Source organism: Carassius auratus, chromosome 20 (genome assembly GCF_003368295.1).
Source record: "Carassius auratus strain Wakin chromosome 20, ASM336829v1, whole genome shotgun sequence".
NCBI classification, from domain to species: domain Eukaryota; kingdom Metazoa; phylum Chordata; class Actinopteri; order Cypriniformes; family Cyprinidae; genus Carassius; species Carassius auratus.
The window spans coordinates 13180737-13202402 of NC_039262.1; the positions used below are offsets into that span (position 1 = coordinate 13180737).

The window sequence follows — 21666 nt, forward strand, 5'->3', positions numbered from 1 at the left end:
TATCTGGTGCTGGTCTTTCAAGAATCACTCTCAGCTTAAAATAAATCTTAATGTATTTCACAATACTGAGGGTCATATTTTTACCCAAGCAACATCTCTGAGAACCGGACACCTCGCAATTCTGGAGACTCGGGGAAAGTTGCAGTTCTGGAAAATGGTGGCACTGGAGACTAAATATGCCCCCTGATGGTTTTACATTAATTATTAAATCTTTTGCAGTTAACGTGTCTTTTCTTCTCCACCTGTTATATTTCTGAACTTATTGACCCAGTGAGCATTGTGTTGTCCAATGGTCATGTCTTAACTTCTGTATGGCATTAGTTTTGAATATTTCTCATGGGGAGTTAATCATTTTTGACATCTCATTCTGAGTTAAGCCTCTTTTTTTTTTTTTTTTTGCTCATTTTATCTGTAAAAGAAAACATGCCTAATAATTCTGCACACCTGAATATAAAGGGTTTTAAATGCTGAAATACAAAATTAATAGTAGTTATTAAGATTGACGTGGTTTGGAATTGAAAAAAATTTGCTTGGGGAAAAAATATATATTAGAATATCAATGTGCCTAATAATTATGCACACGGTGTATAACATTGCAATCATGAGAAATACATTTATGCATTTAGCAGACACTTTTATCCAAACCAGCTTACAGTGCATTCAGGCTATACATTTTTACCTAACAATAGTAAAATAACAATTGTGAGCCATGAAGTTGCAATTCTGGAAAACAGTCACATTTTCAGATATAAAGTCCCAACTGAGAGATATAAAGTCACAGTAATGGAAAAATATACAATCGTGAGCTATAACATCACAGTAGTAAGAAAATCACAGCAGTGAGCTATAAAGTTGCAATTATGGGAAATAAACAATCGTGGAAAATCACACTTGCGAAACAGTTTAAATTCTGAAATCTAAAGATGCAATAACTAAATAAAGTAATATGAGATACAAAGTTGCAATTATGGAAGCAGCCACATTGTGAGAAATAAAGTTGCAATTGTGAGATAAATGTAACTGTAAGAAACTAAGTTACAATCAGCCCTGAGTTACTAATTTTAATATCACTTAAGACTGCTTAAGGGTGATTCTCTGTTATTAGTGCTGTTGTAATTGATGATGTTTTCTTCACTGCTCCAGATGCTCAAGTTTGTCCCAGAGAAATGTGATGTGGACCTACTAGAGGAGCACAAACATGAGTTGGACCGCATGGCAAAGGCGGACCGCTTCCTCTATGAAATGAGCAGGTAGGACATTTAATCATGATGATGACAGTTTAAGTGAGCTGTTCATATAGGACACGTCTTATTTTTTGTCCATGCAAACATACACAAGCCTTTGACCATTGTGATGCATCTAGAGTAAGAAGAAGTAAAAAAATGCATCACGAGTGTAAATAGAAATTTCCTTTTTCACAATTCTACTTTTATCACGAGGAGCTTTATTTAATTAGATAAATGTGATGGCTTAAATAAGTTAACCTTTGTCCATTTGGAAATAAAGGCTCCTAACTCTCTAAAAAGGAAGACGAGCTCAGAAACCTTCAGCTGATTCCTAAATGTTGCTGCACACAACCCATAAGCCCCATTGCTGATTGGCTTGGATCTTTATTTCATCTTGGCACCGCGATGAGTGTCATGCTGTTCACCTCCACAGTCCCACACAGTGGATTTCATGATGTTGGCTTCGTACGTTGTAATGTAAGGAATATCTCATCCGTGAGGGCCACCCACCACTGAACAGTGACTTATTCAGATCTGTTTCAAACACGTGGTGTTAGAAGTAAATGTGATTTCCTGTAGGAAGGAAGGAAGTAAAAGGGTTATGGATCCTGGGTGACACACTGATCTGGTCAGACTGAGGATCCCGTTCAGCATCAATATTTTCTGTAACTAAATAAGTACTATCTTATGGTAGACATGCAGAGGAGCTCAGCCAAACAAAGCACAGGTGCTTGGCTTGCTTGCTTTTTCTTCCTCTGTTTATGAGACCCTAGTGAGTTTTTTTTTTTACTCCACTGTGGCTGATGTGTTTGGAGTATAGAGGATGGAAGACAAATCGTTCCAAGAATCGACTGGCTTGTCCGATTTAAGTCTCTAAGGCTGTGTTTAGGCCCTCGGCAAGTGCTGCAACCTAGGTGATTGTCCCCGACACGGGACTGCTGAATGCAACACAGCAGCATCAGGCTCAGAGCACTGCTTCAGACTGTTTGTTCTTTATTCAGTGGAACCATTAATGCTGTGTATACAGATCATGTGTGTTTTATTGTGTCATATACAAGACAGTAAATCTCTACCGCTCATTTAGAATCTATAATGGGTGATGTAGTGTGCAATCCTTTTAATGGACCTTCTTTTATATTTTTCCCTGGCACAATCCTTTCTCTTTGTCCTCCATACAGAATTAACCATTACCAGCAGAGGTTACAGTCTTTGTACTTCAAAAAGAAGTTTGCAGAGAGGATTGCAGAAATTAAACCTAAAGTTGAAGGTTTGTGCATGTGCACTTTAAACACATTTGCATTGCAAAAATCATATTTGATTCTTTCGATGGCAAAGCTGTCAGCATCATTACTCCAGTCTTCAGTGTCACATGATACTTCAGAAATCATTCTAATATGCTGATTTGCTAATGAAAAAGCATGTATCATTATTGCTATTAATGTTGAAAACGGTTATGCTATTTAACATTTATTCTGAAACCATTATATACTACTATTCAAATGTTTGTGTGGGCTTAATAGAAATTAATGCTTTTATTCAGAAAATATACATAAAAGTTTTCAAATAAATGCTGTTCTTTTGACATTTCCATTCATCAAAGAATTCTGAAATAATGTTTCCTCAAAAATATTAAGCAGCAAAAACTGTTTGTAACTTTGATGATAATAATAAGAACCATTATTAATAACTGAGCACCAATTCATAATATTAGAATGAAGGAACATGTGACACTGCTGCTGAAAATTCAGCATTACCATCAAATAAATAAATGACATTTTAAAGTATATTCAAATAGAAATAGTTTTAATTTGTAATATTTCACCATATTACAAGATGTTACAGTTAACATTAATACCTATTCTACTAATATTCTACTGCTTAAATTTGCTAGTGATAATGATAACAGTATTGTTCCAGTATAGTTCATGAACATTAACCATTTTAGCCTTGTTCTTTGTGTTTCTTTTTCAGCACTGTCCAAGGCCTCAAAAGAGGTGCTGCACAGTAGAAATCTCAAGCAGTTGCTGGAGGTGGTGCTGGCGTTCGGCAACTACATGAACAAAGGACAGAGAGGCAACGCTTACGGCTTCAAAATCTCCTCACTCAACAAGATTGCAGACACCAAGTCCAGCATCGACAAGTGAGAAGATATGCCCATTATTTCTAGCTTTTATATTCATACATTTATTGTGGTCTTTGTCCCATTGCAGAAATATCACTCTCCTACACTACCTGATCACCATTCTGGAGAAGAAGTACTCTAAAGTCATGATCTTCTCAGAGGAGCTGCAGAACGTGCCGGGAGCTGCAAAAGTAAAGTAGGTATAGTTTCGGAGTGGCTGGTGTGTGCTTCTATCATCAGCTTTACGAATTTACAGGCCTTTAGGGTCTACTTGAGCTAAATGGATTTTGGAAATCGTTTTTGTGGTGTCACTCCCGCCAACCACTGGGCTTCAATCCATGCTGTGGGTCATACAAGCTTTTGGTTAGTCACATATGCAGAGCAAAACCCTAAATCATAGTTGGAGGAAATGGGGCCCTTTGTGTGCTGAAATATATAAGTGGAAGAGAGCTACATGCTTACATGCCACCAAAGCAGAGAGATCTCCACTCGATGACCTCTCGAGACCTGCGTGCCAGCAAATCTGGGCCGAAGTGTGAGAGATATGCTTGTGACATTCTTACCCTTTGGAAAATACTTTCTAATTTTGTGTCGTTGCTTTAGAGGAACTATCCAAATGTACAGTAGAACGGCCACTAAACTACTTTCTAGTCACGCCAGCAAGACTAATGTAATCATGCTCGGTCCACAAGTGAAGTCACAAGACCGTCATCTCATTTGAGGGGGTAGAGTGAATGAAATAAAGGATTCTGTTTGTTTGACTCGCTCTATAAGTCAGTGTCATTTATTTAACAAATAAAAATATGTTCCAGGGACAAAAGGTACAGTGAGTTTGAATGGCCATTGAGATTTTGTCATGATTCTGCCCTTGTGTCCTTGATTTTTCCTAGTCTTGAGGCAGGATCATGACAGACCCGTGTTTTGTGTACAAGCGCATGGCCTTGTCTTTGGGCCATGTGCTTGTGTTGTCTCGTTCCCTTGCCCCGCCCCCCTTGTTAACCTAGTCGTGTCTTGATTGTCCCATCTGTGCCACCTGTCGTGTCTTGATTGTTCCCCCTATTTAGATCTCCTAGTGTGCTCTGTCTTGCGTCGGTTCATTGTTCATCACTTGTGATTTGTGTACCTGTCATTGTGATTGTACTACATATGTGTTCTACGCTTGTGATTGTACCTCTGAAGTCCCTGTATAACCGTGAGTGTTATTTGTAGTTAGTGTTCTCTAGTTTTGAGTCTTTGTTTATCTTGTCTGATCAGTCCTGTTTAGTATTTGTTGTATCTGCCCTAGTCCTGTTTTCCCCCTCGTGGGTTTTTGTTTTCCCCTTTTTGTAATAAACCTGTTTGTGTTGTAAATCCTGTCTGCACCTGAGTTCCTCCCTTACCAAAACCTGACAGAATGAACCGACCACCAAGGAACTCAGCAGACAGGAGGCAATGCTGGATGGCATCAGCCAGCCAGCGAGATTGTTTTGAGGGCTCTCGCCTTGTGGTGTTCCGGGGGACCAGGGGAGGTCGTTCCGGAGCGAGCGGGCGAGAGGAGGAGCCCCAGAGGTCCCCACCTACCCAGCTGCCGGCGATCCCGGAGGGTCGTGTCCTGGCCGTGGCAACCCTGGGGGGTCAGGCAAGCCCCTCCCAGAGTCCTGAGGTGCCCTCCTCAGCCAGCAGTCTCCCCATGAAACGAGGGAGACGGTTTTCATGGGAGTCAACTTCTGAGTCTTCGGCGTCCGAGACTGCCCTGCCCGAGACCAAACTCCCCCAACCCGCCTCTGACCCAGCTGTGGCCTCTGCACCGCGCCCAAGGAGGAAGAGGAGGAAGAGGGGGCCTGCCGGTCCTGTGACCCTGTCTCCTCCCGTGCCAGCAGCGGAGAGCGCTGGCGTGCCCGTGCCAGCAGCGGAGAGCGCTGGCGTGCCCGTGCCAGCAGCGGAGAGCGCTGGCGTGCCCGTGCCAGCAGCGGTGGGCGTTCCCGTGCCAGCAGCGGAGAGCGCTGGTGTGCCCGACCCAGCAGCGGTGAGCGTGCCCGAGCCAGCAGCGGAGAGAGCTGGCGTGCCCGTGCCAGCAGCGGTGAGAGCTGGCGTGCCCGTGCCAGCAGCGGTGAGCGCTGGCGTGCCCGAGCCAGCAGCGGTGAGCGTGTCCGAGCCAGCAGCGGTGAGCGCTGGCGTGCCCGAGCCGGCAAAGAAGAGGGCAGTATGCAAGTCGGCAGTCGTGAGAGCGCAGGAGAGTGCCGCGGCCGACTCTGCAGCAAAGACTTTAGTTCAGTGTATCTCATCTCGTAAGGAGATGCCAATTGTCTTAGCGGCTAAAGCCTTTTCTGATTATTTGTCTAGTCTTGTCCAAATCCTAGAAGTCCCCGTCAGTCCTGTTTTGTCCCCTGACCCTGTCCCCAGAAGTCCTAAGTGTCCAGCCGTTGTCTCCCCGTGTCCGGTTGATGTGGCCCCGTGTCCCGTAGATGTCCCGTGTCCTGTTGTCCCCCCGTGTCCAGTAGATGTTGCCCCGTGTCCCGTAGATGTTGTCGTCCCGTGTCCCGTAGATGTTGTCGTCCCGTGTCCAGTAGATGTTGTCGTCCCGTGTCCAGTAGATGTTGTCCCCCCGTGTCCAGCTGTCGTCTCCCCGCGTCCCGTAAGTCTTGCCCCGCGTCCCGTAAGTGTTGCCCCGCGTCCCTTGTCTGCTCCTATCATGTCCCCTGTCAGTTGTCCCGAGACCCCTCCCCGCCCCTCACCACCCAGACCTGCCCGTACCCCCCGTCGTCAGCCTTCGTCCTGTCCTCCTAAAACTCCTGCCCCACCCACTCACCCTGGTCTGTCCCCCATGAACTTTGTGGTCCCGCCTCCTCCCCTTCCCTGTTTGTTTTTTTTGATTTGTCACCCTAACCCTGCCGTCGTGTATTCATGTCTGCCTTTGTTATTATTTGTCATGTCTTGTTGGTTTGTGTCGGTGTCCCAGTCTGTCATGTCAGTCGTGTCCCGTGTTTGATGTTCCCTTGAGGAGCGTCTGGAAGCCGCTCCTTAAGGGAGGGGTTCTGTCATGATTCTGCCCTCGTGTCCTTGATTTTTCCTAGTCTTGAGGCAGGATCATGACAGACCCGTGTTTTGTGTACAAGCGCATGGCCTTGTCTTTGGGCCATGTGCTTGTGTTGTCTCGTTCCCTTGCCCCGCCCCCCTTGTTAACCTAGTCGTGTCTTGATTGTCCCATCTGTGCCACCTGTCGTGTCTTGATTGTTCCCCCTATTTAGATCTCCTAGTGTGCTCTGTCTTGCGTCGGTTCATTGTTCATCACTTGTGATTTGTGTACCTGTCATTGTGATTGTACTACATATGTGTTCTACGCTTGTGATTGTACCTCTGAAGTCCCTGTATAACCGTGAGTGTTATTTGTAGTTAGTGTTCTCTAGTTTTGAGTCTTTGTTTATCTTGTCTGATCAGTCCTGTTTAGTATTTGTTGTATCTGCCCTAGTCCTGTTTTCCCCCTCGTGGGTTTTTGTTTTCCCCTTTTTGTAATAAACCTGTTTGTGTTGTAAATCCTGTCTGCACCTGAGTTCCTCCCTTACCAAAACCTGACAGATTTGTCCATAATAACCTGTTATAATGGCCTATTTGTGTCTGGAGGGAGGAATAAAGGATGCAAAGATTGAAGACAAGCGGCTATCAGTCCTACTGAGGTCATTTGGGCAACTAAGAATAGCTCGGCTCGGTTCACACACATTATATGCAGTATCTGACTAATGGAGTCACTTCAGTGCTATCACAGGGGTTAAAGTTCAGATAAATGCCTGTTAGACATATCTGTGCTTCATATCAGTGTGACCTGTTTGGATAAAAGGCTAAAAATGGTCAGCCTGTATGGCATATGGAGATTTTTGTTACATGGCCATTTATTTAAAAAGGGCCCATATACAGCTGACTGTGACTGAGAGATGTACAGTACATATACAAATATAGAAATATTTAATAATTAAATTGCTATAAAACATGGTATTTAAATATGATAGAAATATTAAAAAACTCATTTTGGTATAAAAAAAAAGAAACATTTAATCGTTTAAATTAGATTAAAAGGTCAACATTTACATTATTCAAATCTAAAGTTAGTCATTTTTTATATTATTTTAATGGACCCGAGATAACATACTGTAAACTAACTGTTGTAATAAATACTGTTACAAATGTATTGCTCATTGATGATTAATTTAAACATAAAACATTAAAATGTATAATTCTCGCTGGTAAATTTTAAGTTGCTGTAAAAAAAAATTTTATGAACTTGCTCACATATTTTTTATTGATTTTTTTTTTTATTGATCACATACAATGAGTGGGATCTCTGTGATTGTGTCTTTCCAGCATGACTGAACTGGAGAAGGAGATCAATAATCTTCGCAGTGGCTTAAAGAGCGTAGAGAGCGTAAGTGCTGCATGATTCCTCTTTTTCAGGCTTAAAAGCAAATCATGTACAGCGTGTCTGTCTCTCATGCAGGAGCTAGAATTCCAGAAGAAGCGTCCTCAGGAGTATGGGGATAAGTTTGTGTCAGTAGTCAGCCAGTTCATCACAGTGGCCAGTTTCAGCTTCTCTGATGTCGAGGACTCCCTCAGTGAGGCCAAAGAACTGGTGAGTGTGTGTTGCTCTGCATTTGTTTGAGTGTGTATTTTTAAGATGCACATCCTGGTGCTCAGCATTTCCTTCAAAGGCCAGCTGGAGGAACAGGCTGCGCTCACTCTGGACGTCCTGCTGCGTGCAGGAGCTGACCTTCAGCCTCTCGCTGTGAACGCTTCCTGTGTAGTGACCCTGGCACTTTCACTGGCCTCTGGGGGCCCCACAGGACACAGAGAGGGAACAGAACATTTAACTCTTATTGCTTTCGAAAAGTCCATCTGTGCAGAGGGAGGCAGCTGTAAACACGCACGCTTAACAATATCTTCAGTCCTTTGAGGGGAAATGGGTTTTGAATGTTAATATATCTCATAAATGGGACAGCCCACATTTAAGTTTTTTAAAATGTACTCTTTGTGTTCATGTTAACGTCATATTTCTATGATATATTATTTATTATTTAATGCATATAATTATTGTTTAATAAATAGGACGTATTATTAATATATATTAGTAACACCACACTTATGTTTTGTTTGTTTGTTTTAGTTTTATTTAAATTACTGAAAAATATTAGTTAACAATACCACCACTGCAAATGATTTGATATTTAGGAGTCTTACTGACTTGATACACACAGGGGTCCTCGTTATGATATCATCATCTCTTTTTGTTTTGGGGTTTTCCAGTGTCTTTCAAATATTAATAAGCAGTGAAAGATATATTTTTTTCTAATAATATATATATATATATGTATATTTGTTTCTTTTTTTTTGCATAAAAACATTTATTAGAAAAAAATATATCTTTCACTGCTTATTAATATTTGAAAGACTCTGAAAAACTTTTTTTAATTACATTTTACTACTTTTTAATGAGCCTTTTTCTTTATAATGCTATCATGAGGTAAAATGTACACATAAATTTACACACATAAATGCACCATAACATGCCACGTGCATTCTATAGCAGAAAAGATGGATCTGCAACCCAACCTAGGCCTCTTGTCTGAAGTCTGAGACTGATAAGAAGAGATATAAAAGCAGGGCAAAGGAGAAATAAAAATATGCCCCTTGGCTCAGGCACATACAGGCCCACGGAGGAGCTGTTCCATATGGCAGTGATAAAGGCACATCAAAGGCATTGTGGGAAGACTAGTCCTCCTCCCCTGTGGTGAGACGGCACGAGGCAGCAGCAGTGCCACGGCAAGACTTCAGTCCCCTGTGTTCAGCCTGCAGTCAGTCACTGGAGAAATCTGGGTTAACAACACCAATTTATGCTTGGCTACCGGTGACCGGATAACTAGCAGTGTGTCACACACTTCATTTACCAGAAGTTCATTAGACCCCCAGAGTTTGTTATAATGCTGCCTGGCCATTTCACTGCAATTTGTTCCTCTTGGTTTGCACTTTCTTTGGACTGTAGAACATTCTTTATATATATATATATATATATATATATATATATATATATGTATATATATATATATATATATATATAACGAATATTTATTTTATTTAAATATCATATATGATACAAGTTTTATGCTACTTTTCCTACCTTTTTTTAAATAAATAAAAAAATGTCCCTCAGCTGGATTATGAGCCATGTTTGTTCCTCTAAAATATTTACGAGTTTTTCTTGAGGCTTTTCCTCAGGATTTTCTTGAAGTATTCATGTTCACATCATTACTCTGAAAGTAAAGAGAGCAGGAAATAACTTTCATATGACCAGTGCTCCTGTTCTCCAGTTCTTAAAGGCAGTCAAGCACTTTGGTGAAGATGCTGATAAGATGCAGCCCGATGAGTTCTTTGGGATATTCGACCAGTTCTTGCAGTCCTTTGCAGAGGCCCGTCAAGAGAACGAGAACATGCGCCGACGCAAAGAAGAGGAGGAGCGCAGGGCACGGATGGAGGCTCAGGTCCGTGAGCTTTCAAATTCAGTTAATTTTGAAGTTTTTAATAATTCATCATTTAATTATTTATTATTGTTGTTATCTTAAATGAGTAATACGTGTATTTGTTTTTTGAATGTTCGCAAATATACTATATTTTACAACAAGTATTTCGCTACTTTTAATTTATATTTTTAAACATAAAAAATCTCAGCTGATAACGTTAGCGTGTGTCATACATGTTGTTCCGTTCGTTTGGTTAAATTGGTCCAGACCAAAAAGGAAAATGGCATTCACACTGGCATTTTTAACAGCGAACCTATAGTTACCGAAACAAAAGGCAGTGATAAGTTCATAACCTGATTGGTTGGGATAAATGACGTATATTTTGTGACAGAACACTCAAAACAAGAAAAGAAGGTATATTTGACTTGGTGTATAACATCAACGTTCCCATTCACGTTCGTTTGGATTCAGTCCGCTTGTTTGGTGCGTACCAAGTTTCCAACAGCAGCGTTCACACTTACTCAAACGAAGCGCACTAACAGAGCAATCGTTTTAATTGAACCAAACGTGACAAGTGTGAACACATCCTTAATCAATTGACAGCATCTGCTGCAATACTAGAATAATGCATTAATGCTCTAGCCAAAACACTTAAGAGGTCCATAACTCATCTCTTCATTTTTCACCCATTCACTGCCAAATCTGACATCATCTTTTCGATATCTTTCAGCTCAAGGAGCAGAGGGAGAAAGAGAAGAAGGCTCGAAAAGCCAAAGAGAACGGAGAGGATGATGGGGGCGAGTTTGACGACCTGGTGTCAGCTTTGCGTTCTGGAGAGGTTTTCGATAAAGATCTGTCCAAGATGAAGCGCAATCGCAAACGCATCAACAGCCAGACGTCCGATGCCGGCAGGGAGCGTCCAATTACCAAGCTCAACTTCTGAACGGCGGTCAAGCTGACCAACCACTGAGACGCATTTCATTACAACCCAACAACCTCCCTGTGGTGGTGAATCTGGTGAATCCCCTCAGAGGAAAGCATGTTTACCCAAAGACGGTCAGCTTATCATGTGTCATGTGACTGTAATGGGAAACCTGTCCAAACGAGAGAGAAAAGACTCTCAGAAATTAGGAAAACAGCTGCCAAATAAACCTAATTTAATGATTTATTTCATCAAGAGTGCTGGAGCACCTGAATATTATCAGAAATTGAGATAACTGTGGGTTTACTGAAACTCGGCTCATTTGACCATAGAAACTGCAAATCTTGTCAACCCCAATTTTTCTTCCTGTAACCAAACAAATCGCCAAAAGTAACACTCATCTGAATGTCTCCATTTCTTGCTTTTCTGACTGATTCAAAGTGGGAATAGATGTTATTTAAAGATTCAATGACAAGTCTGTACATAGGTCAGTGAAAAGCTGTAAAGTGACTGTACACCTTTAAGAGAAGGATTTTGCCCTTTAGACAAAAGGTGTTTTTTTTGTGTGTGTGTGTGAGTGTTTTAAAGGAATATTACTGATATTGATAACCAGGGTTCTGGGTTGCTTTTTCAGAAAGAGGACTGCATTGTGATATTCAATACAGACTGACTGGGAATGGTTTTTTAAAGGTGTGTTTTTAGGGGCCTCTGGAGCCTATGTTGTCTCAAACACTTTGGATGGTCATTGTACAGACTCTATGCAGTTTCTGATGTCAAGTGTTGGTCTCTGTTTGAGGAGTTTTCATGTGAAATGAAGTCATATTTAAAATGCTCTGTAAGTAACTGGATCAAGGCAATACTCTTCTTCCCTTAACGTTCTTCCATCCTGTCTGGAATCTCTCCTGGCTTTTTATTAGCAGCCTAGTTTATGTTGTAAAAGTTGCAAAGTTTCCTTTTTCAGTGTAAGATACCTCCATTGGAATTTTATAATTTAATGAAAACACAACCTTCCATTGTCAGATGAATCATAAGAGAATAAATGGAAGAATCCGAGTCGTATTTTCTTTTATGTTGTCAATTTAAGTTTCGTCTGATTGTTAGTGAATGTTAATGCAAAAAAAGAAACATTATATATATTATATACATATATAAAAAAATAAAGAAATAAATACACACACACACACACACAGTACATAGAAGCCCACACTGCTATAGCTCATGAATCACATTTTAATATAATGTTTCAGTCATGCAGTCTTCATCAGGCAAAAACATTCCAAATGTTATTTGAAAATGATTAAAAACAATGTCACTACACTTCAGATGATGTCCTCTGGTGGGCAATATTAGCAATTACAATGTTAAACTTGTCACCCTTAATAGAACCAAACATTATAAGAATGAAAACTATATTTTTGTGAAATATAGAAGTAATTGTTGGTGTATGGTAAAAAAAAAAAAAAGTTAAAAAAACTATATAATATGTTTATTCAATGTCTAATCATGATTTCCTTTATAAAGAACCTCCATCAGAAGATTCACATGTCTCTGAGCTCAGAAAACCTGTGATACTCTGCGATCACATCAGAAGCAGAAATATCAGTTGTAATCTTTAAGTCAGCGCAGAAGAAAACCTCCTCTCAGAGGGTCATCGCTCTCTTGGGTGAAGCTGGCCACACCGCTGTAGTGAGCATGACCTGTGACCTCCACTACCACAGCCCTGAAGTCCCCACACGTGGTCTCCTGCAACAACAGGTTGATTACTGGATTTGTTAAAGAATATAAGCTACATTTTCAGGACTAGACCCTTAAATGACAGGTACTTCTATTGCTTTTCCTGTAAACACTGATCCTGTAGCTCCACTCTTGAAGCTTCTGGTCTGGTTCAGTCCAATCAGGCCTTTATGGTACTGAAGAGCTATACGAGCAGTGACGCCTGACCCTGTAGGGCTTCTGTCCACCTGACAACACATATAACAAACCTCAGTCACAAAGAGCAAAAGACCAGTCGCCATCAACCAAATTATTTCATTCTAGGATGAAGTGAACAGTCCTAAAGTCCAGAACTTCCTTTACATGGATTCAAATAAACAACTGATTTTACCTGTGCATCAGCAAACACACACACATTGGCCGTGGGCTCTTCAGAAAAAGCATCTTTGCCGTCAGTAAGGATTGCGCCATAGAGGAAGGCCAGATCCTCACTGACTGGATGGTGCAGCTTTACCTAGAGTCATCGCAACGATTAGTCCGGTCAATTATGCAAATTACAGACTAATAAAATACAATGCTGAATAAAGTAGGTTTATGTTTCCTTCACTTGCCCAATTTTTTTTTATTTTTTTTATATAAAATCTTAAGAATCTAATTTTATTTTAATTTCATCATTATTTTTGAATTAGCTTTATTTTTATATTCCAGTTTTCATTTTAATTTGAGTGAGTACGTTTTAGTCATGGTATGTGTTTTTAACATAAGATTTTTTTTTTCTAAATAGCTTTATTTTATTTTAAGTTTTACTAATTTTAGTATTTCACCTTAAACCTTCAATGAATTACTAAGGTGAACATTTCTAATGTTCTTCAGTTTTTAAGTGATATTTAGATTTTATTTTAGCTCATTTCAATTAACAAAAATGCCTTCTAAGCTAGTTTTAGTTAACAACAACAGCAGTTACCTGGGATTTCACAGCATCACTCACAGCAATGGCTGCATCCACCAGATCTCGGGTCTTGGACTTGTTCACATCCAGTCCAAATTTCTCAGAACTCACAAAAGCATAAAGAGCTCCACCATAACTGATATCCACAGTGATGGACCCATATCCTGGTACCGAGACACACACATCTAAAAAAACAAGGATGGCAAAGAATGAAACAGCTCTCTCAAAGACAATTTAAATATGATATTATACTAACACATACATATACAAGTTTGGCAAGTGATTAATGAAATACCATTTAAAAATATGTTTCAAAGTGACACATGATTTGAACATAAACTTGCAAATGTTTTATGATCATATTGTCATGACCACACCATATTGCTCACCTGTAGCGAAAGCAAAGGCTGGCACACTGTGGAATCTGACAGCTCCAGTTTTTCCATTGGAATACTGTGTAAAGGCCTTCACTAAGCCACAGGGGCAGTGTATGTTTATCTGCGTCTCTGGTGAAGTGGGGGCTTTGATCAAGCCATAATCCACCGCAAAGCGCCCGAGAGCAATGACAGCGTGGCCACACATGGTGCTGTACCCTTCGTTGTGCATGAACAAGACGCCGAGATCCGCCTCTGCTAACTCACTTCTGACCAGCAGGGCTCCGTACATGTCATAGTGACCACGGGGCTCGAACATTAACACCTTGCGAAGATGATCGAGATGCTCTCTCACATAGCGTCGTTTGGCAAGGATGGTGTCGCCCTTCACCTCTGGATACCCACTCAGGATAATACGCAGCGGCTCTCCGCCTGTGTGCATGTCCAGCACTGATAACACCGAGCCGGAGTGAGGGGGGAGCTTTGGGAACTCCATACAGCAGTCTGTAGTGGAAAAAATAAACAACATGTTGAATGAAAAATATACTTGAAATAGTCTCTAAACTAATGTAAGTAGAAGGCATTGTCCCAGATTTGGCATGCAATGACTTTTTATATGCAGAATTATGCTAATAAGAATAAGACAAGATACATTTCTGTTTTAGTAAGGATGACTTACCCATTCAGACTATCTACACTGACACTAAACGAGTATGTCTTTTTGGTAACGTAAGAACTCTGGGTGGGAAATGGCATCCTTGAGCTTTTTAATGTTCAATGTTTAATATTCCATTAAATAATTATATGTTTGATCTTCATGCATTCTGGGACCATAAAAAAGCACATTTTCTTACAACAGGCCAATTAGACCCCTTACCCTAATCCTAGGAATAATGCACAAATGTAACTGTAACGTTAACAGCGAACAGAACTGTCTAGCGCTGGTTTCCTGAAACTATTTGAGATCATGCAAAAAGTATCTTACCGTCACAGCTGTAACGTTACACTGTTGAAACTTATGAGAAAGACAGCACGTTCAGTGAAAACGTCAACAAACAGAAAACCTTACATTTGAATAACAGCGTCTGTTAACTAAAACCTGCTCGTTTTACGACCTTTAGTGTTATGCTTTTCCAAACTCCAGTCCAGTTGGACGGTTGTGCAGTGGCTCTTTATTGCCTCTCTGTGGCCTGGATGAGAAGTACAATTAAACTTAATAATGTATCATCCTGAAGGAACCAATCTAAAAGTGATCGGATTGATATGTTGCTATCAGTTGCTAGCTCGTCCTAAGTTAGTTTTAACCAATGATCATTATAGAGCAATATTGCTCAAGGGCATCTCAGTCGTGGTTCCACCTCTACATGCAGACACACAACTGTACAAATTAATTTATAGATTTAAAACCCATTCCTGAACCTGCAGACCCATGTTCTCACTTGCTTGGACATTGCTGCTGATCCTGAAGACCTTGCTTATCTTAGGTGTGTTTATTCGGGGTAGCTAAACTTTGCAGGACACTGGCCTTCCAGGAGCAGGACTGAGCGTCCTGACATTAGCTCTTTACATTCAGTGCATGTGATTTAAGAAATTGTACAGTTTGAAGTGTGACGTTTATTCTTGTACACAGATATGGCATATTCAAGGCAGTACACATGAAATTCGTGTATTTATTGGTCATTTAAACTGATTTAAACAGAAATCCTGTCGTCCCCTCTAGTGGACATTAGGTTTTAAGGCCTTCATTGCTCAGATAACAAAAGTCACTAGGATTTTTTGAGAAGGTAAAAGTCTGACCAGTTACAGCAACGCGAGGCAGGCGAGTCTAAAGATCTGAGCTGAATTTGGTGAAAGTTTTAGTCCGTTTCAATTACTGTTATAATAAATAATAATAATGTTCAAATATATGTTGGCTTTCACAAAACCCAACTAAGCTAAGAAGAGAAACATTAACCAATTTAGTATGCAATAAAACTAATATTACTAATTGATTTAATAGATTTAACTTTATTTTCACAATTATTTATTAATGTCACACACATACCCAGTCCTGTTTGACTTTAAAGACGAGAGGGGGTAAGTGTTACAGACATATAATCGTGGAAATGTTCAGTCTATTGTTCATTTTTATTTCCACTTTTATCCAAGGAGACAAAACTATTTGCTCTGTATTTATCAGTGGGACAATATTCATACAATACTATAACCTAGAAATAATTGAAAGGGGTCACTTGCAAGTCACAGCAGCGCAAATTATGTGCCCAGCAACATCTGAATTAAATATTATGTTAATTAACAGTGAGCGGTGGTTTCAGACATTATAGTACTGACTCTTATTTTGCCTGAAAGAAAAGACTGAGCTGAAGGCGGAGCGATTCAACCAATCAGATTAAAGCAGCGTTTCAGCGCCGCCCACAAGTGCGAATTAAAAATTGAAGCCATAAAGCAATTTGTAAACCTCCTAAAAATAGGAAATGAAATTATCCAAAACGTAGTTATTTAAGTGGGTGTGTCTGCTGCATACTGCAGACACAGGTACCTCCAACACAAAAATATACCTTATTTCTTTATGAACATAATTATTCAGGAATTATTACACATAAACGTTTTAGTATCAGAAAAGGATTCGAATATATTGCAATGAATAATGCAATAACCTCTGATAATATTGCTCTACAATGAAATGAAAAGCTTAAATACTATCTTGGAAATAAAGCTTAATGTCTTTAAATCCGTACTGTATATAGTCAGTTATTTCTCTGAATAAATTATGATGTGTATATTTTTAATGTCCTGATTGAGCAACATCTATTTCAGACCCTCCAAAATCGCACAGATATGTTTATTACCGTTTCCATGAAAATGTTGTATACTAAATTAATAATTAATTTAACCACCGTTTATATCATTACCTACTTCAAAATGAATGCTGCTTAAGAAATCATTGTTGTAATATTTGCAGTTAGCTACTTTACGAATAAAAATACTATTACTTAATTATATAAACAATGAATAACTGTATAAGGCGAATAATGTATACAAAGTTTAAATCTTTGTAATTTGTTTATATATATATATATATATATATATATATATATATATATATATATATATATATATATATATATATATATATATATACATACATACATACATACATACATACATACATATATATATATATATATATATATATATATATATAGCTATATATATTGAGGTTGTGTCCGGCTGATGTTTATCACGTTTATGATGTTCGCTACTGTAATGAACGTAGCTTTTTAATAAGTAGGGGAAATTCCCGACACTTTCATGACGTCATTTGATTCTCTGACACTTTAGCCATTGATTTTGTTATGTTTTGAATAATGTTTCGTACTTCTGCATGCGACATAATGACGTCACTTTTAGAATTTTCGCCAGCATATATAAAAGGCGCGATTCTCTCCTGCTCATTTGAAGGTTTGAAGTAGTCGGATATCAAAGTCCTGTAAAAGTAGAGCAGTATTATCGGTAACCTGTGTAAAAATGGGCCTATTAAGCAAAGCACTGAATCGTCTAAGGACTTTGTTAAAAAGGACACCCCAACCCCATCCTGATCAGGATAATGAGACCCCTGTTGGGGCTTGTGTGGCTGATGTGGGCGGTGGTAGTGAGGCAGGGAAAGAAAAGAATAAGAGAGAAAGGAAGAGGTTTTGGAGGTGGCACTTAAGAAGAAAAAAGTACAGTGTGGCTAAGGCTGAGAAGCTGTACCAGACTTCTGTATTGGGAACAGGAACATACCGGAGGCATAGTCAAAGTAAAATTGAATTTTTCTTAAACAGTTACTCCATTATTGGTTTTAATGTTTAATGTGTGACTTTTAAATAACGGAAACTAAAATGAACAACTGGATTGAAATTATGTTATGCATTTTTTATCTGAGTTTGATGTTAGATAACTTTCTTAGGGTTCATTGCCAAACCACTCAATATTTTTTTAAGATCTAAAATATCAATTTACATCATCTAGAAAAGTTTGCTTTTTCAAATTGCAAAAAAGAAAAGAAAAAAATTGCCTCTAAGTGAAAAACAATTAAACATGGATTTGCAATTTAATAATCATAATATTTTATTCTTTATTTGCATTTTAGGCCTCAAGGAACTGACCCCCACTGCTGAGTACACTGAAGATGTCCTTCAACCGGCGGTCCTCGACATTTCAGTGTGTTCATCAGCAGGTAAAGGCACTGACTCTCCAGTGCATCTGTCAGATGATGACAGCTTTGTCTCTGCAGTGACCTCCATAGCACACAGTGCCATTGCCTGTGCAGTTGCAGATGAGGACATTGCCTCTGCAGTTGCAGATGAGGACATTGCCTCTGCAGAGAGTCTCATACATCAGGACATTAACTCTGCTGTGAGACCCAAAGCAGAGAGGGACGTTGCCTCTGTACAGCATTCCAAAATAGATGGGGGCATTGCCCTTGCAGTGCTTCCCAAAGAAGATGGGGGCATTGCCTCTGCAAGGCATCCTCAAGTAGATATGGGCATTGCTAGTGCTGTGTGTACTCCAGTAGACTCTGGTGCAACAGGAGAGCTGGACAAAGGTAACTTTACTGCCATAACCCAAAACAGCTGTAATATGTACAGTACATTTTTGTAATACATTCTATCACCATTTAGCTTTGTTGCAGTTCATTAAAATGATCATCCAGTGTGTCAAATGAATTTTTATTATAAAATGAATAAGAATTAAATTTTCTGTCAATTTTTCTGTCAACAGATCATATTTGTTGGCGGTACAAATTTGGTGGCAGGCTGGGTGAAGGAGGATTCGGGTCAGTGCGAAAAGGGACTCGTGTTAAGGATGGTCTTAAGGTATTTAGTCTTTTTACTTCCTTTTGAATTAATCTCATATTCACTATTTAGATAACTTAACTTTTTAAGACTGACCAAACACTTTATTAGGATTTAATTTACTGCTTGTTGATGTACTTCTCTTCAGAATTAATGTCTGTAATGAAATCATCTCTGTTAATTGTTTATTCCTTGCTTTGGTAATCAGGTGGCTGTGAAATATGTCAAAAAGACGAAACACACTAAATATATCACCACTGTGAGTATGCTTCTTCTTCTCATTCATTGTTTATCATCTCATAACACCGTCTCATATTGATGTTAATCACATTTCAATAGGCAAACTTCCCTTGATGAACAATGTGGCAAATGACTTCAATGTAATGATCATTTTTTCAGGCGTTTCACCCCAAACCTCTTCCTGTAGAGATTGCGTTGGCAGTCATCATCGATAGGAAACCCAGCTGTCCACATATAATTGAAATGCTGGACTGGCAGGACGACCCAGACTACTACTTAATAGTCATGGAGCGCCCCGTGCCAAGCATGGATATGGCAAAACTTTTGAAATGCAGCGGAGGTCGCCTCAAAGAGCAGATAGCACAGTACATCATGTGGCAAGTCATTTATGCCGCTAACTTTTGCTGCAATCGTGGCGTTTTCCATCGTGACATCAAGCTGGAAAATGTGCTTGTGAACCTGACAACTTTGGAGATCAAATTGATTGACTTTGGGTGTGGGAACCTCGTGAAGGATTCAGGCTACAGCACCTGCTATGGTAAGCATTACGCATCGCTTTGCTATCAGACTGATTTGCTCACTCAGATGCATTCTGTATGTAGTCAACATGCTTGTGTTATAAACATCTAACACAATTTCTTTCCCCCAGGTACAAAACCATACATCCCTCCAGAATATCATGACAGAGGCAGATATCACGCAAAGCCCGCAACAGTGTATTCATTAGGGGTGCTCCTGTTTACAATGCTGCATGGGCGTTTTCCAAAAGATAGAGACTTGTACTGCTTGGGCAGCAACCAGTCTGTATTTGCAGTGTCACAAGGTAAGATTTTCAGCAAAGTATTAATGATTATGTAGCATGTATAAAGCTAAAGATAGTATGTGTAAAGTTAAGATAATAATCAAATATCTCTCATCTATTTTTTGCACAGAGTGCATCCAATTTTTATGGGCTTGTCTGCAGTGTTATCCAGAGCACAGGATTGCCCTGGAGCAGATGATTTACCATGACTGGTTTGTGTTGGGTTTTCCCAATGCCCTGCCAATTAACAGGAAAGCATCTAAACAGCATTCACGTTATCGATGAGGAGTACAGTATGTTCATACTGTCAGTGTTGTTTCTGGCAAGATGACATGAGTGGCCTTTCCATGCCTCGGCTGAGGCCTTATTACTAGAAAAATCATGTATTTAGAGATGCATGTATATTTTTTAAAGTAGTTTTATACTTTTTCTATTTAAAATATTTATTTTAACATGCCTTCACATAGGCGTTATGTGTAAAATGGTTAAATATGTTAGGGATCCTAAAATGTTGTTTTAACAAAAATAAAGTATATTGAATATATTGTACATGGTTGTATACTTTTTCAATTTAAAACATTTATTATAACATCTTTTTACTTAGAATTTATTACAGGCGTAGGGGTGTAAACATATTTATATATAAATAACATATTTTTTCTTATAATAATAAATATATATTAATGGTAACCCTCACAGTGCCAGTCTCAAGCCCAGATAAAAGGAAGAGGGTTGGCTGTGGGGCCAAACATGAAGCAAACCTCAGTTATATTTAATCGTTACAAGAAAGTCCAACTGCAGATGTATGGTCTCTTTCAGCGTGAAATCGATTACTCAAATAAAAACATGGAATGTTAGAAACCTTTACCAGACTGGTAAACTCATCTAACTGCAGAACTTTGAGGACTACCGGCTTGATATATTTGCGTAATGCTGCCCAAATGTTCAAGCTAAGAAAGAAGGTTTGGTTTCAGTAACCTCAGTGTTGAAGAAGCCATGTCAGGGAGATGCAGTGTGTATGAATGCAAAATTCATGTATTTATTTGTCGTTTAAACTTCTGTAAACAGAAATCATGTCTCCCCCTCTAGATTAAAGGGGGGGTGAAATGCTATTTCATGCATACTGAGTTTTTTACACTGATAAAGAGTTGGATTCCCATGCTAAACATGGACGAAGTTTCAAAAATTAAGTTGTACATTTGAAGGAGTATTTCTGTTCCAAAAATACTCCTTCCGGTTTGTCACAAGTTTCGGAAAGTTTTTTTCGAGTATGGCTCTGTGTGACGTTAGATGGAGCAGAATTTCCTTAAATGGGTCCTGAGGGCACTGCTGCCAGAAGAGAGCGCGCTCCAGTATAGCAGAGCACTGAGAGCACAGACATTCACTGATCAGAGCGAGAGCGTCGCGAAATGTCACAAAAGAAGTGTTTTTGGTTGCCAGGGCAAGACAACCCTGCACAGATTACCAAAAAAAAAAAAAAACAGAATTAAGGGACCAGTGGATGGAGTTTATTTTTACAGAGCATCAACGGAGTTGTGCAAGTGTTTTTGTTTGTTCCCTGCATTTCGAAGATGCTTGTTTTACAAACAAGGCCCAGTTTGACGCCTGATTTGCACATTGTTTATTTCTTAAGGATAATGCAATCCCAACGAAAAAGGGTCACGATCGTGTGTTGGAACCACATGCGGTGAGTAAAACTGCTTCGATTATCCCTGTGTTGTTAACTTAGCTATCGGCGCGTAAGCCCATCAAGTAAACAAAATGCGATATTGTCATCAAACTGCACTTTCCAGCTTAAAATAAAAAAAGATGACATAAAGTGGAACTTAGTCATTTTCCAAAACCGCTAAGCAAATATATATAGTTTCAGTACATACCACATAGAGACGTTGTTGCTGATGCTGCTCTTGTTAAATTTCAGCCTCTGGATCTGATTCTGTGAGGGGGACAGAAATTATATATATATATATATATATATATATATATATATATATATAC

General features: G+C 39.4%; 4 protein-coding genes across 7 annotated transcripts in view; 3 read left to right on the forward strand and 1 right to left on the reverse strand.

The window, feature by feature from the left end:
• The window catches only part of LOC113120993 (disheveled-associated activator of morphogenesis 1-like), a 78625-nt gene extending 66814 nt beyond the window's left edge, over nucleotides 1-11811 (forward strand). For all 3 annotated transcript variants that reach the window (XM_026291178.1, XM_026291177.1, XM_026291179.1), the window contains 8 exons: nucleotides 1144-1250; nucleotides 2405-2493; nucleotides 3198-3366; nucleotides 3437-3544; nucleotides 7684-7744; nucleotides 7817-7948; nucleotides 9681-9851; nucleotides 10561-11811. In XM_026291178.1, coding sequence (XP_026146963.1) covers nucleotides 1144-1250; nucleotides 2405-2493; nucleotides 3198-3366; nucleotides 3437-3544; nucleotides 7684-7744; nucleotides 7817-7948; nucleotides 9681-9851; nucleotides 10561-10773 — 1050 coding nt within the window. In that variant the 3' untranslated portion in view covers nucleotides 10774-11811. The remainder of the gene's footprint in view (nucleotides 1-1143; nucleotides 1251-2404; nucleotides 2494-3197; nucleotides 3367-3436; nucleotides 3545-7683; nucleotides 7745-7816; nucleotides 7949-9680; nucleotides 9852-10560) is intronic.
• Nucleotides 11812-11964: 153 nt separating this feature from the next.
• On the reverse strand, nucleotides 11965-14956 carry l3hypdh (trans-L-3-hydroxyproline dehydratase). 2 transcript variants are annotated; one of them, XM_026291180.1, is made up of 6 exons: nucleotides 14774-14956; nucleotides 13804-14292; nucleotides 13430-13599; nucleotides 12857-12979; nucleotides 12576-12713; nucleotides 11965-12495 (listed from the first exon to the last, which is right to left on the reverse strand). In XM_026291180.1, exons 2-6 carry the CDS (start codon nucleotides 14282-14284, stop codon nucleotides 12370-12372), a joined length of 1038 nt encoding a protein of 345 aa, XP_026146965.1. In that variant the 5' UTR covers nucleotides 14285-14292; nucleotides 14774-14956; the 3' UTR covers nucleotides 11965-12369. The 2 variants fall into 2 exon arrangements, with proteins under 2 accessions (XP_026146965.1, XP_026146966.1); XM_026291181.1 differs by having other exon boundaries at nucleotides 14858-14940.
• Nucleotides 14957-17260: 2304 nt separating this feature from the next.
• On the forward strand, nucleotides 17261-19016 carry LOC113037838 (uncharacterized). Its single transcript, XM_026195185.1, has 4 exons — nucleotides 17261-17587; nucleotides 17921-18376; nucleotides 18553-18647; nucleotides 18835-19016. The coding sequence occupies exons 1-4, from the start codon at nucleotides 17317-17319 to the stop codon at nucleotides 18943-18945; spliced, it is 933 nt and encodes a 310-aa protein (XP_026050970.1). The 5' UTR covers nucleotides 17261-17316; the 3' UTR covers nucleotides 18946-19016.
• LOC113037933 (serine/threonine-protein kinase pim-3-like) lies at nucleotides 18980-20217 on the forward strand. The gene is made up of 4 exons (XM_026195246.1): nucleotides 18980-18988; nucleotides 19026-19404; nucleotides 19516-19689; nucleotides 19799-20217. The coding sequence occupies exons 1-4, from the start codon at nucleotides 18980-18982 to the stop codon at nucleotides 19951-19953; spliced, it is 717 nt and encodes a 238-aa protein (XP_026051031.1). The 3' UTR covers nucleotides 19954-20217.
• Nucleotides 20218-21666: the final 1449 nt, after the last annotated feature.

Bases quoted from the DNA above. Each gene is read 5' to 3' on its own strand.
- l3hypdh (XM_026291180.1), bottom strand. From the start codon at position 14,284: ATGGAGTTCCCAAAGCTCCCCCCTCACTCCGGCTCGGTGTTATCAGTG. The intron at 12,714-12,856 runs GTAAAATCAGTT...ATGTGTTGTCAG, and splicing joins GTGTGTTTGCTGATGCACAG to GTGGACAGAAGCCCTACAGG. The intron at 12,496-12,575 runs GTACCTGTCATT...CTGTTGTTGCAG, and splicing joins TTACAGGAAAAGCAATAGAA to GAGACCACGTGTGGGGACTT.
- LOC113037838 (XM_026195185.1), top strand. From the start codon at position 17,317: ATGGGCCTATTAAGCAAAGCACTGAATCGTCTAAGGACTTTGTTAAAA. The intron at 17,588-17,920 runs GTAAAATTGAAT...TTTGCATTTTAG, and splicing joins ATACCGGAGGCATAGTCAAA to GCCTCAAGGAACTGACCCCC. The intron at 18,377-18,552 runs GTAACTTTACTG...TTCTGTCAACAG, and splicing joins AACAGGAGAGCTGGACAAAG to ATCATATTTGTTGGCGGTAC.
- LOC113037933 (XM_026195246.1), top strand. The intron at 19,405-19,515 runs GTAAGCATTACG...TCTTTCCCCCAG, and splicing joins AGGCTACAGCACCTGCTATG to GTACAAAACCATACATCCCT. The intron at 19,690-19,798 runs GTAAGATTTTCA...TTTTTTGCACAG, and splicing joins TGTATTTGCAGTGTCACAAG to AGTGCATCCAATTTTTATGG.